The 14476-nt window shown below is 40.5% G+C and overlaps 1 protein-coding gene across 5 annotated transcripts in view; it reads left to right on the top strand.

The window, feature by feature from the left end:
• Nucleotides 1-9947, top strand: part of LIX1 (limb and CNS expressed 1) — a 55776-nt gene extending 45829 nt beyond the window's left edge. For all 5 annotated transcript variants that reach the window (XM_010949538.3, XM_074360404.1, XM_045512515.2 and 2 more), the window contains 2 exons: nt 5096-5173; nt 6926-9947. In XM_010949538.3, coding sequence (XP_010947840.1) covers nt 5096-5173; nt 6926-7213 — 366 coding nt within the window. In that variant the 3' untranslated portion in view covers nt 7214-9947. The remainder of the gene's footprint in view (nt 1-5095; nt 5174-6925) is intronic.
• Nucleotides 9948-14476: the final 4529 nt, after the last annotated feature.

Genomic DNA, 14476 nt, shown 5'->3' with positions numbered 1-14476 from the left:
CATACTGTGGAAATGCTTCATAAATTCTCATAAAGGAGGCTGCGTGCTGGATGAGGGACAAAGGAAGAGGAAGATGTGAGGGCAGAAAAAAATCCCCCTTCCCTCCTCCCAGTAGGGATGCTGGCAACCCAGGAGGAGGGCCATGGAGCACATCCCTTTTCTTTCAGCCAGCTCCAGGTCGCCTGCTGGGTTCCTACACATTCCTTGGTGGCCTGGGTTAAATGCATCAGCTTGTTTCTGCACATAATGGGAACTGACCACAGACCTGGGCTGCTTGCAGTCAACACAGCAATTCTGTACCCCTGGTGGGTAATAGATGTGTGTTTGTATCTAGCTATGGATGACTATATCATATTAAAACAAGGCTGGTGTCTCCTAACTGCCCGCAGCCTTCCCAGGGTGGGCCAGCAAGAGGACAGCGCACAAAGGAAATGTGATAGGCTTCTGCTTACCTTCACTTTGTGGGAAGGAAGCTGGGATGCCTGTTAAGGTAGTCTTGCCATAGAGAAAACTGCCTGGTGTTTGAAGGGTGGGATGGCGACAGCCCTAGCCACTGGGTCTTGTCAGGGTCAGAATTGAGGCCGACTTTGACTGAGCTGGTTAATATATTTATTCTGAAGCCTAATGCAATCCAAAGACTCGTTGTTTATTTACATCTTTGCTAAATTCTCCAGGTCGCCTTTTAAAACCTCATTCCATAAACAAATTTCCTCTTAAATCCGTTCTCTTGGGTGGGGAGATGGTGCCCACCTGTTTTTCAAGTTCTCCATTTACACTGTTTGTTTTTCTTATTTCTGATGAATCACAGAACCAAGCCAGTCTCCCAGACAGAGTTCTAGAGAGAAGCAGTGTCCGTTTTCCCCCCACGACGTAGCTGAAAGGCCAAACATTGTTTCTCATAGGAGGTAACACCAGGAAACACTGTGAAGACAGAGCCCAGTTGTTGGTTTAAATTGAATGAATGACAAAATGAACCAGGAAAGCTCTAGAATGAGAGCTGAAACTGCAATTTTCCCTGAAGAGAAAGAAAACAGAGGGCTTGATTTACCAATAGATTTTAAATTGACTTAGCTGATGGGGACCGCTATGTAATTTGCGGAGCCCAATACAAAATGAAAATGCAAGGCCTTTTGTTCAACAAGTACTGAGAATTTTTATACAGTGGAACACTAAACCGAGCTGGAACCCTGTATGACTGCACAGATCACAAGCTTGTGAAGCGGCCTTGCTCCCTGAGATGGACCCCAGAAGGGTCCAGACTAGAGTAAAGAGAGTCAGGCATTCAACTCAGGCACAAAAGTTAACGGAGCATCAAAAAATTCAGTAATCAGGATAATATTAAAATAATATTACAATGCGGTATTTTTAAAACTCAAAATAAATGTGCAAAAATTCATGACAAACAAAACATCAACATTTTAAATAAAGGTAGAATTTTAAATAAAAGCCCCTGAACTAGCATGACTCATCTTAAGTCTTGCTTCACTCACCTCACCCGAGTCTCAGCCCCACCTCTAGACCAGCTTCTTGTTTACCTGTCAGCCCACTCAGACTCCCCAGGCTTCTAGATCAGCCCGTGTAACAAATACAGGACAAAGACTATAGTGAGGAAGGGGCAGGACAGACAGCTCGTCGTACAGGCTTCCTTTAGAGTGATAGGGCTTCGACAGATAGAAAGCAGTGCTGTGAAGGCCAGGCAGCAAGGAATCATGGTGAAACTAGGAAGCGAATCCTTACCGAAGTCCCCAGCAGCCCTCTCCTTGCCAGTCTGCCAAAATGCGAGGATTTCCAGTGGAATCAAGGGTTTCCTGGGGTTGAGCCCAGGGCTTACACAGCTTCAGGAAGATCTGAAGATAGTGAACTGGGTCATCCAAGGGAAAAGAAGTGGGACAGGAAGAATGTGGGAATATTTCAATATATTTCACGTAATGATGGTGAGATTTGTATCTCCACGGTGGAGGGTGAGAACTCGACCAGAGCATAATGTAAGAAGGCACAAAGAAGGTCATCTTTCCCGAGGGATTTTTACAAACAAGCAACAATGAGGACGAGGCAGTTGTGTTATGGCAGATGGAAAAACTGCCTGGTGACAGAATAGAAATTTAGACAAACCAGAGTGGGTAAGGAAGATGATCCTCTTCCTGCTTGTAAAACCAGTTCAAGTCTCTGTGGGGAAGTCTTTGAGACATGTAGGTTGCCAAGGGACATGAGAAAGGTTTCTGGTTCTGTTCACAGCAAAACTGTGGGTTCGAAAGTCTTACAAGGATTGTGGGGTGGAATGACTGGAATTTATCTGGAAGAGGGACTCAGTGCATAGATAAGAATGAGAGATTAGAGAACATTGGAGGAAAAATATATTACTAAGGCAACAATCGTTGGAGGATGGAATTAAGAGCCCTGTTAGCAATAGGTTGTTTCTCAAATTGGGCCACAAAGGATGTAGGGACAATGTCAAGAGGGCTATTGGAAGCCACAGAATAAACTTGGTGTATCTTTCTGGGCTGTCAACTTTACATAAAGATTGCAGGGTAAAGGAGTGGAGTGGTATTTATTTTATTTTTTTTTAAATGGACATATATAATTGGATATAAAATTTAAGTAGATAGAACATGTAACAAATGTCTTATTTGTAAACATTGTCCCTCTTGTAACACCTTGGAGACTGTTCTATATCAGGACCTAAAGAGCATTTTTTAATTCTATTTTTCCTATTCATTTTTATGGCTGTGGAGTATTTGGTGAGTAGGTTTGAGGGTACAGTAAAAAGGACAATATAAATTTACCTTCCTTGGTCACTGGGGTTACTTTGATAAGAAGCACAGTTGTGAGAGCCAGACAGATTAGGCAAGATTTGCTTATAGAACAAAGCAAATCACTTTTCCAGATTAACGTAGTGATGTGACAGAGTGGGAATCTGGATGGGGGCAGAGAGAAGTGAAGAGAAGGCATGGGAGGGGTGGCTTCCCTGGGCACTGGATCCAGGACCCTGGGCAGACCAGGAGGTCCATGTTTGGGGCAGGAGGCATAGCTCAGCCAGTATCCATGTCATATTTTAATTAACAGAAACACACAGTTTTGCTTTGACTGGGGTCTCTATGGACTCTTGGAGTGCTTACTGTGCATACACAAAATCCCATACTGGACCCCAAGCTGAAAAGAAGAAAAGCATTACATTCTAATGGCAATGTTAGACAAGACAATAGTGCTGTTTGTTCTTCTGATGGTCTTACGGCTTTAAATTTTGCCTCATCATTTTAAGATGACTGGAATCTCAGAGTCACTTTGTACCTCCTGATTTTCATAATGAAAACATTTTCCAGAGGAAGCAGGCATAAAGACAATAAAAGTGCTTTTTTTTTTCAATGGGCATAGGCCATCTCCTAAATGTTGTTTTCTTAATTAGTTTCATGACCGGAAATTTCCTTGTTATTTTCTGATAATTTTATGGGTTGTAACTTGTATCATTGATCCACAATTGTTGTTTTCTTGATCAAAAATCAAAAAATGTAGATAACATCAATGGAAGACTGCTAATCCTAATCAGATTAGGAAAATAAAACCTTCAGTTATCTTGCCCTTGGTATCGTGCAGGGAACAGATGATGCAGACAGAAAGGCTTAATGCTGTGCTCAGGCCTGAATGCTGAATGTGAAAGCTATGGGTGGGTTTTAATGTCCTTATTGTCCATATTTTAAGGCATTTTCTCAACTGAATTTATCAATTTGGGGGGTATTTTACAGTTTCTGTAGCTGGTCCATTATATACTTTATTTTTATTTCTTGGCCTAAATTTTTAAAGATTTCAATTGTTTTCTTTAACATGTAATATTGTCACATGATTCAAAACTCAAAAGGTGCAAAAGAATGTCAGAGTAAGTTCTCCCTCCCACTCTTCCCCGCCAGGCATTCCTTCTCTTTCCCCAGAGGCAGCTCCGGTTACCAGATTCTTTTGTATCTTGCCAGAACTCTTCTAGGCGTTTACAAGCAAATGTTTATAGGGATCTTCTATTCTTTTTTAATCAAATAATAGCACACAGTATACATGTTGTGTGCCTTGCTTTTATTTTAACACCTCATAGAGATTATATTAGAACTAGAGAGCCTTCTCACCCTTTACAGTTGCAACATATTTGATAGTATAAACGTATTGTAGGGGAGGAAGAATAATGTTCCTTCTACCCTTCTGAGTTCTTAGCTGAGGCCCCTGTAATAAAAGACAGATTGACAAGAGAAAAACAGAAGTACATCTCATGTATACGTGACAGATACACAGGGGAAAATGAGTACTTGCTGAGGTGGCTTAGCATTCAGAGTTAAGTATCTTATTAGGGAAAGGAGAGGGGATGTAGGCCTTTCAGGGGAGAGTAATCTTTAAGAAAGAAGAATGGGCCCTTAGAAGAATAGATGGGAGGTATGATAGTTTGTGACTAAGTTTGCCTGGGTGTGGAGTAGACTTCAGTTTCCACTTCTATGATAAGAGTCAGTCTTCCCTGGTTGACAAAACTCCTGGGGAGGGGATTTGTGACAAGTGGGAGGCTCTGTCTTTTAGGCAGTTAAGGGGAATTCAGAGAAAGCCTCTCCCTGCATTGGCTGTTTTTTAAGTACTTACAGCTCAAAATAATCAATATACCAAAGTGGCATATTTTGGGGTGGCAAATTCTGCTGCACTTCAGTATCATACTTTATTTAACCATTCCTTTAAAAATGAACTTGAAAATATTCCCAGTCTAAGGCAGTTCTTTCAAATGATGAAAAAAATAGCCTTGCCTGTACATTATTCTCAGACATGCCAGTACATTCACATAACTTCTTGAGTGTATAATTGTTAGAGCATATATATTTTTAATATTGAAAGGTATTTGTCAATTATTTAATCGTTTTATTGTGCCAGATATGGATATAGCAGGGGAGGGAAGGAAAAGTGCTCAGAAGCCTGAAACTGTGGAGTTTGAGAAGTCTCAAAGTGTTCTGACAGTACAGTGTATTCTATTTCCCTGATACAGCTGGGGATCAGAGTTGCCCTGCTCAGCAATCACTGAGGCACCTTTTTTCACATTTCTGCCTTGAGATTAATGACAGGTATTTGGGTTTTACAGGAGCTGATGACCATTTTCCAACTTCTGCACTGGAATGGAAGCCTAAAAGCCCTTCGTGAAACAAAGTGTTCCCGACAGGTGAGATTTTCCAATCAAGCACAAGTTTGTGTTGTAAGCACCGAGAAGATGGCTCATCATATTCCAAGGAGGTTCTCTTGTTTGGATTTTTCTGTGTTTAAACTTAGTAATTTATTTATTAAGAGCGGAGGACATACATATGACCAAATATGCTGCATCAGGGACTAACCAGATATGCACACTAAGAAGAATTTTGGCTGGGCACGGGACTGATTTAGATAACTGTACTGAATGCCGGAACGGCGGGATCGTTAAGAGAGACTTAGTTTCTAAGTCGAATACTGAGTCTACTCTATGCACCTGTCCTGCCTGCTTGGAGTGTGTACCTCCTCCACTCTCCAAAGCAGAAAGAAACTGGAGTCTGCACTGCTTCTGAACCTCCTCACTGAGCTCAGGTAGAGTTGGTTGTGGATGGGAGGATTTTTCCTACCCCCACCAAGTGGCCCCAGTGGACAACAGAAACGATTATAAAGGTGGGCAACCAGGCATTTCAATCTCCCAATTTTTCACTTTGAAAGTTTCTTCTTTGTTTTTCAGAGACAGCATCTCACTGTTTCTTTGCTGCCTATGAGAAGCACTCATCCCCTCTTTTTAATGGCAAAGGCAAACCCTTTGCTGTGCACTTAATGGTTCTCACCTATTTTCTCCCTACATTTATTCTTCCTTTACCCACCATTAGACTTTGTAGATGGTAGTTTGTTTTTGAGAATTTTCCAACAGGAATTTGTCTGGGAAACAAAGCCTTTACTAGTCAGCAAGATGAGCGTGGATATAAGAGTTTTCCAAGCATTGCAGCCCCTGGAGTTTTAAGTTGTTCTTTGCTTAGAAAGCCTGGCTTTAAATATGTCTAAGATGGAAAAGAAATGAGTAGCTGACAATGGCTTTGGCTTTTTTTTTCTTTTCTTTGATTTTATAAAAGGCCTTTGAAATATGCTGGGTTGGTTATAAACACTTTTCCATGATCGTTTTTAATTTGTTAAGGTCATATATAAATACCATATGTTTTTGAAAATAAAAATAAGCAATGCATCCACTCCACAAGATCTTCTTAAAGTGCATCCATCAAACTTATACGTAAGGTTACAATGTATTGGCAAATTTTAAACATGAGAATTGACAGGTAATGACTAATTTTTGATTTTTGCAGAAATAAGAGACAATGTACATTAAGTACATATCAATCATGTGTATGTATCTATAATAATGATGCCTATGTTCCATAATACATTTTTAAAGTTCTTTCTGTAGTTCCCATATGCTATTCAGACTGTCATCTTCCTTATGCTAACAACACAGCAGTTAGGAATTTGACTTTCCTGGTGTCTAAGTCTTGTCCTGACTCAAGGTTTCCTGCTTTCTGCAATGGGTATGACCAAACCCAGTTCTGCCTGAATCCTTCCCTATAGCTGTTTCCCTCTGTCTATCTTGCCAAAGGAGATAACACTGAGCAGAAGAGTTCAATGAATAAATGAGGTAATGTTCATACATGTTGTCAGAATGCATTTCAAAGCAAACAAGATTAGGATTCTATTCTGTGAACATTACTGAGTCATTCCTGGTGGTAGTGTTTTGATTCAACCTGGATTTGGCTTCGGGTTATGAACATCAGGGAGGCTTAGTTGTTGGTAGAACACCCATGGATGTGGGGGGGGTGGGGGTGGAGGCGCAGGAAGTGAGATGTTGGCAGGCCATGAGCACAGGTGCCTTTGTTTCTCTTTACTGACGCTCTGGACTTTGTTTCTTGGCTCCCAGGAAGTCATCTCCTACTATTCCCAGTATTCCCTAGATGAAAAGATGCGCAGCCACATGGCCCTGGACTGGATCATGAAGGAGCGGGAGTTGCCAGGAGTTCTCTCCCAAGAGCTGCGAATGGCCCTGAGGGAGTTGGAGGAAGCCAGGAAAGCAGGACAAGAACTACGGTTTTACAAAGAAAAGAAAGAAATCCTGAGTTTAGCCCTGACTCAGATCTACAGTGATCCCGACACTTCCTCACCCAGTGATGATCAGCTGAGCCTCACAGCCCTTTGTGGCTATCACTAGCAAGGCCAGGTCCCAGCTGCCCCCGAGGGGAGCAGAGGCCGGACTCTAATATTAGGAAGCCCATGGAAGGAGCTCATCAGAGGCTTTAGTACCTATAGCTGCTACCCGAAGGCTGTACTAGTTCTCCCCTCCCATTCCAGCCACAGAATCTCAGAGTAGTAGGACCCTTACAGGACGCAACAGCCCACTCCATGCAGCTTTCCCATCACACTCTCAGTAGTTACACCTCAGACTGAAAAGATGGAGACAGGATTGTCTGAAAAATATTTTCCAGGCCTGGCTCCAACCTGAGGCCTGGTTGACATGTGCCTTGCTGGATTATATATGTTGTGTGAAAGAATGGGCCAATGTAGCATCCCCCAAAAGAACATTAGCCGGAAATGGAAATTAGAATGACAGCAATTTAAAAAAGTATTTGGGATTAAATAACAATATGAATTGTTTTTAAAAATATCCAAAGGTCAGAGTTTCTTCCTAAGCTTTGTAAGCTACAAGTAAGTTAGCTTACACTCTACTAGGTGTAATACAAAACTTCTGTGGGGTTTTATCTGAACATCCCACTGTCAAAGATCTTATAGTGGTAATAGTATGAAAAGACTAGATAAATTTAATGTGGCCTAAAATGTCATTGTAATACTTTTTTTTTTTAATTCACACTCTTCCATACAGGGATAAATGTCACCTAGAGTAGTACCCTCACTTGTATTCCTCAAGAAGAATAATATCTAGTTTTTAATGAGTCCTATGATGTCATGTTCATTTTTAATTTGCAGATAGATGAAATGATTTGTTTCTATTTCTGCCACCTCAGTCATATACCTATAATGGAGAAAGTTACTGGCATTTCAAAGGTTAGAACATTTTGAAAAATCATTAGCATTTAACAGTGCTTACATTTACATTTGATTCATTTCTCATATATTAGAGAAAAGGAATCATTAGCTGTCTTTGTTGTTGTGCAAGAACGTAAGCCACCAGTAGCTCCAATGTAGTGTCATTTTTCAGCTTAAATTCTGGAATCTTCTTTAAAGAAGGGATAAAACATTGCCATCTCACTTTGAAGATGCTTTGAGTCAGTCAACTGATTAGAAAACCAAAAGCAAATGCAAACCAATTTTTAGATGGTTCCTGGTCACTCAGATTTAAGAATGGCAACAGTGTCAATTTCAAACACTTATAGGTGTTTTCCTGTCCGTAACATGGAAAGGAGCATCTTGAATTTACTCCATTAATTCAAATAAGAGAAAACAGTTTTCTCAATTTTAAATAAGGTTTCTTTTTCTTCCTGTTTAGGGAAATGCCCATTAACTCTCATGAAAGCTAAAACATAATTATAATTACATTAAAGTTTACAAAAGCATGATAATTCAGCGTCATAGCTAAATATCTGCAGTGGTAATTGTCACTTCTTGAATCCCCATGAAAACTACTGTATACTGAGCATGTATCTTGGAATTAGCCGTTATAATAAAAAAATTAACTTTGTACATCATATTTCTCACACCAGTGGAAAATTTAGCTACATATCTGCCCTCCTCAAATGTCTTGAAAAGGTAGTATTATATAATATTAGATAAATTTTATTAAAAAATACTGTTTTAACAAAAGTCATATTCCTCCCCATAATGAGGCTAAATGTCACCTAGAAGAAAACTTGATTCTCTTATATTCCAGAAGAGGAATTAGAATTAATATTTATAATTTGAATACATTTTAAAATGAAATTACTTCCTATTTAAAGTAATTTTTTTATAAAGTCAGTACTCTTTATCATTTCCAAAAAGCCATGTTGGGTGTGATTAAAGGTAGGTACGTCTGTACTACATTTGTAGCCTTTGACAATGACCTCCTCAAGCTGACACCATCTAATTAGCTGCAGGAACAAAAATCAGCTGGAAAAATATTAAATTTACTCTTTGCCCTGCAGTGACAAAACTGTACCCTTTCTGTACACTAAAAGCAGAAGTTCTCCCTTGGCCACCATCAGATTTTCCTGGCTGGTCAAAACTGCACACTGCCTGGAATGATGTGCAAGTTACAGCAAAAGAAGAAAAAGTCAGAATCTTTGCCACGGTAGGTCCCTTTGATGCTCATTTATAGCAAATCAATTTCAGCTAAGACCTAATGACTGTCAGTACATCACATAAACATCTATAATCCTGGCCCTGAGAAGAACAGCATTGAAGAGCAAAGTAGGTTATTATAATTTTTCATTTTCTATATCTTGTTCTTAATAACATACTATGTTGAAGGGGTCTAGAGTGGAGGATTCTCTCTAAATATATGGTGCTCTGAGTCCTAACCTTTTGTGCTTAGAAACCCTTTGATAATCTGACAAAAGCTATGAAACTTCTCTAGGAAAAGAGAACAAAGCATGTACATTCAAAATTACACAGTTTCAGAGAGGATGTGGACCTCCCCTAAACACATGGATTGCTCTAAGGACCCCCAGTTACGAACTCTTAATTTTGAGCATATACTTTATAGTCTTTTAAACTTTTCAGCAGGAATCCAGCCTAGTTCAGACATTGCCCTATTAACCTATCTCTAAGATAAATGTCATCATCCTTAAATACAGAATTGCACTGTATTTTGACAAGAGATAGTTTAATTTTCGCAAAATCCAGATACATTACTAGATTGTTATGAGAAAGCTGCTTAATGCAAATTAGTCACTAAACTTGTGTGAACCTATCAGAATATTACAGATTTAATAAAGTCATTGTTCCTTTTATGATCAGAATTCAGTTGTCTATTTGTTCAAAAGTGATATAATCCACTGATATGTTTGCTGTTAAATTCATTCATCTATTTCTAGAAACAGAAATGAATCAAGCCATATGTAATCCTGAAATACTGTACCTACATCAACTATGAATCTGATAGGCTAGGTCTCAGGAAAAGGAGAAAGAAGACATAAAGTTTTAACACTTTCTGGTTTCTTTAGGGAAAGCTTTTGAAGTCAGGAGTATTGTTGTAGTTGGCTTTATCTCTGAAATGCTTTAAAGAGTTCTCAGTGACATCATGCCATGTCTTTCTTTCTTTCCAAAGGACAAAAGAAGCAAGACTAAGAATATTTTTATTATCCTTGACTATGTTTACAGGTAAACACTATTAAAGACATTATCTCTTATATATTGTTCATATTTTTTGTTTTACCTTAGAGAAATGCAAATATCAATATTTCTTCTATGGTGTCCACCATGTTAAAGAGTAAGTATTAAGATTATTTTTAGCCAGAGCTCCATAAAGATGATTTTTCCTACCACAGTGGTTCTCAATTTTGTACATTAGAATTATCTAAGGAGCTTTAAAAAAAAGCCCTCAATGTTGAGACTGTACCCAGACTAATGAAATCAGACTCCCTGGAAGTGGGGCCCAGGCATCAGTATTTTTTAAAGTTCCCCAGGTAGTTCCAACGTGCAAGAAGGTTGAGAACCATTGTGCACTAACAAGGAAGTTCTGGTCCAGAGGTCTCTGATCTAAATCCCAGGAGCTATTACTCCACTTGGCCTTGGCCCCAAATTCAAAATGTTGAGGTCTTCTGAGTTAGGTAGGAGTAAAACCCTTTGCTCGGGCAAGAGGCTTTCCTGGAGCCTAGAACTAAAGCAGGGCAAGCATGTGCGTGCACACATGCACACACACACACACACACACACTCCCCTTATCTCAGCAGGAGAGCCAGATTCTGCTCCAGGGTCCAGGTTTTCTTTCTCAAATATGATACGCAAACTATCTGCACCAGAATCATCCTTTAAGTATACAAGTTCCTGGGCCACACCCATATGTGCAGACCAAATTCCAGGAAAAGGTCTGGATTATTTACCACTTCACCAGGTGTTTCTGATCACAGTCTAATTTGAGCTGTTTCGGCCTAAAGCTACCGAGCACATTCTTTAGTAGGCAGCACAGCCCTGGCCCTTCTGATGAACCAGCCTCTCAACAGAGAGCCCAGAAAGGCATAAGGAGAGAGGGGGAGGTTGCTTCTCTACCCCTCCTGGAAGCTAGAGAGAAGCAGAAGGGGAAGAGATAATAGCTGCTTTTTCTCTCCCCAGAAAGCATCTCCACTCTTTTTATCACTCTGGCTCCAACATTTGGAATTACTTTTAATCCCGTTACTAGAAACCATGGAAATCCCTACTAGTGCATCTCTATGCTTATAGTCGCTCTTTTAAACCTGACCAAGCTCTAACAGCACTTTCTTCCTTGGAGCAAAGTAGGCTGTGGGAAAGGCAAGCAGAAACTTCTTCCTGAGAACTATTGAATCTCTCGAGATTGTTGATTCCCAAATGAAAGTCCCAAATTGCTATCTATTTATAGGCAGTTCCCAATTTTCGCAGCAGTTATGGTCTACAAGTCCATTTTTAAGTAAGTTATTCAGTCCTGAGGATGTATTTTTCTACAGGAGCAAGGTCTAAATGATGGCAACTTTCCCAGACTAGCCTATATAAACAATAGGGTGCCTAAAATACTGATCTATGGGACTAACATGGCTCTAGGTTGTAAGTGGGCAGGGAGATGGAACAAAGGGCAGCTGTGGGTTTAGAGCACATTACTGAAGACCTCCCTGGGGCATATTTCCCAGTCTCAAGCTGGTTCTCTAGATAGTTCCCTTTATTTTCTCTTTGTACCACCACAGGTTAGCTTGACAATGCCCCAACCACTGCCACTACATCTTATTTCTTCTGATCGTGGTTTCTTCTACTTGCTGACTTATTGAAGAAGAGATGTCTTTTTCCTGCTTTTCCCTACAAGTACTTTGAAAATTTCTGAGAGTTGGTATCACTAGAAACAGGAACATTGCATGACCTAAAAATGGCAGCCACTAAGCCTCTCTGTAGGTCCTGTAGGGAAACACACAGGCATGCAAAGCAGGACTGCACTGGGCAGGCTGATCATGGAATCTGTCCTCCTCACGCAGACCCCTAAGGTTTCCTGCTTTGGTGTTCTCACTGGCTCCATGTGGCATTGCCCTATCCTGATCACAGATACCCCATAGTTAGCCAGTGATTCTGTGCAGTCTGGCTCAAAACTACAAACTGGACTGATTGGTCTGTCCCCCTCAGGCACGTGAACTAAGAAACATGGAAGGAATTTGGCAGTTCGAGTTGGGAGCTGAAGTTGGAAGAGTCATGTCTGTGCAGGCTGAAGTGATGAGAAAGTAGGAATCATGAGTCAGCAGAGGAAGCTGGTCCATAGAAAGAGGAGAAGGTGGTTGGTGTAGACAGCAGATGCACAGAGAGGCAGAAACACAAGTAGAAGGTGAAAGCATGAGGCCCATGAGGAAATGGTGAAAGCTGCTGGCCCAAGTACCCTGCAGTAACTTCACTGTCTTTATCCAAGGGGATCACACACTTTGCAGCCAAAGAAATTCCACCTTACTAATTTCAGAGAGAAATTACTCTAGACTATCCTGGACTCTTCATCCTAAGAACAGACCAAGAAAGCTGCCATGAGGAAAAAACCTCTTCAAGCAATAGAAATGCTGCTAAAAAAGCTAGACTTAGGACTGGTTACTGAATTAATTTCTTTCCCTACTCACTGCTCCTTCTATTCCAGTTTAAGGTCACACACTGGTCAGGAGTCCTTCCCAAATCTGAAATAAATTTATGCATTATGTGCTAACCATCATGTTGTTGCTCCCCTACATAGAAATTCCCGTGTTGTCTGATTCCACAGGAGCTATGAACACAGAGGGAAATAGGATTCCATTTTTAAAGGATAGAATTCATGACCTCAAATTATTGTTGTCTCCTTAAGAAGTGAGTCACCTTGGAAAACTAATGTGCTCTGACACTCTGACAATGCTCAAGAGTGCTGTCTTTGCTAAAGACATTTCTGTCATGAACTCCTTGGGAGTGGTATTCTGAGTTTGTGTGAGCAAAGGGAGAAAAGCAGTCTCTTTTGTCAGCAGAGAGCACCTTACCTTCCTGAACTGACTATTTTATTTCAATCTTTCGACTATTACGCCTAATACTTAGCAGGTGTTCAATGGATATTTTTTTCTTTTTCTTTTTTTTTTTAAATGGAGGTACTGGGGATTGAACCCAGGGCCTTGTGCATGCTAAGCATTCACTCTACCACTGAGCTGTACCCACCCACCTCAATGAATGTTTCTTGAGTAGAAATTTGTCATCAGTGTCTTGGTGCCTTCCTTACTCCTTGCTTGATGAGTTAATTCATTCAGACTTGGCTCTGTTCTACTGGATTAGTCAGGAATCACTCACTAATTAGTCAGGATTAGTAAGACAGAAACTCAAGTCAAACCTACCAGGCAAAGGGGGAGTTCACTGAAACAACAGAGGCCTGGGATAGTTTTTGCTCCAAGTACATCTGGATCCAGGAGCACAAACCAGGACTTGATCTCTCTCATTATATGGATATATTCTATGTGCACATTCATGTGTATCATTGCCTATTTCTCAAATCTTTCCTTCATGTTTGCTCCATTTTTAAGCAGGCTCCCTCTCCTTGGAGCAGCAAGATGGTGGCCAGCAGTTTCATTCTTACATTGGAGTAGAATGGGAAATTCTCTTCCCAGCAGTTCAAATCTAAATTCCAGAACTGACTGTCACAGGGGTGTTTCAGTTGACCCAACTGCTGTTCCAGGCCCAAGTCACATGTCTGCTCCCTTGGAACTAGTGCTGAAGTCATCCCACCTGAATGACTTAGACCTAGGCGGGGAGGAGTAGTCACCTGAGGTAAAAAAGCATCCAGTTACCAAAATGGGGAGAATATGGCCATTTCCCAAGACTTTTTGAAACTATTTCTCTTTGAGAGCCTTCAGAGACAATGAACAATAGTAGAAATGAAGTCTCCCTGGCCATTATTTGGGGAAAAGGATTCCAGGCAGACAAAAAACAACAGATGTTCACTATGAATACATTGTACCATTTCCAAAAATCAAATTCACCCTCAAAGGACAAATTTTGTCACCATTAAGGTTGTTCAAAAGAACATTTTCCCCTAGAGAGGAAATCCAAAAGTGTTTCCAGACCAATCACATCACTGGAATAAGCATACAGGTTCTCTGAGCACTGTCCTGAAGGGGACGGCACTCACTTATATGTAAGAGTTCTGTTGTGTGGAGAAGTCTAATCACTGGCATTACTCTGCAGTCACACTTCATATATCTTCAGTGCTGATGAACTGTTGCAATGCTAGTGAGTCAGGAAATTTCCTCTGGTCTATTTCTGGTGGGCCCTGGCTTTCATTATCAGTGGCTGCTAATGCTTTTAATAGAAAAGAAAACAGTTGATCCCA

This window comes from Camelus bactrianus, chromosome 3 (assembly GCF_048773025.1).
Source record: "Camelus bactrianus isolate YW-2024 breed Bactrian camel chromosome 3, ASM4877302v1, whole genome shotgun sequence".
NCBI classification, from domain to species: Eukaryota; Metazoa; Chordata; class Mammalia; order Artiodactyla; family Camelidae; genus Camelus; species Camelus bactrianus.
The sequence above is the reverse complement of the archived record's forward strand: the minus strand, read 5'-3'. Positions and strand labels throughout refer to the sequence as shown.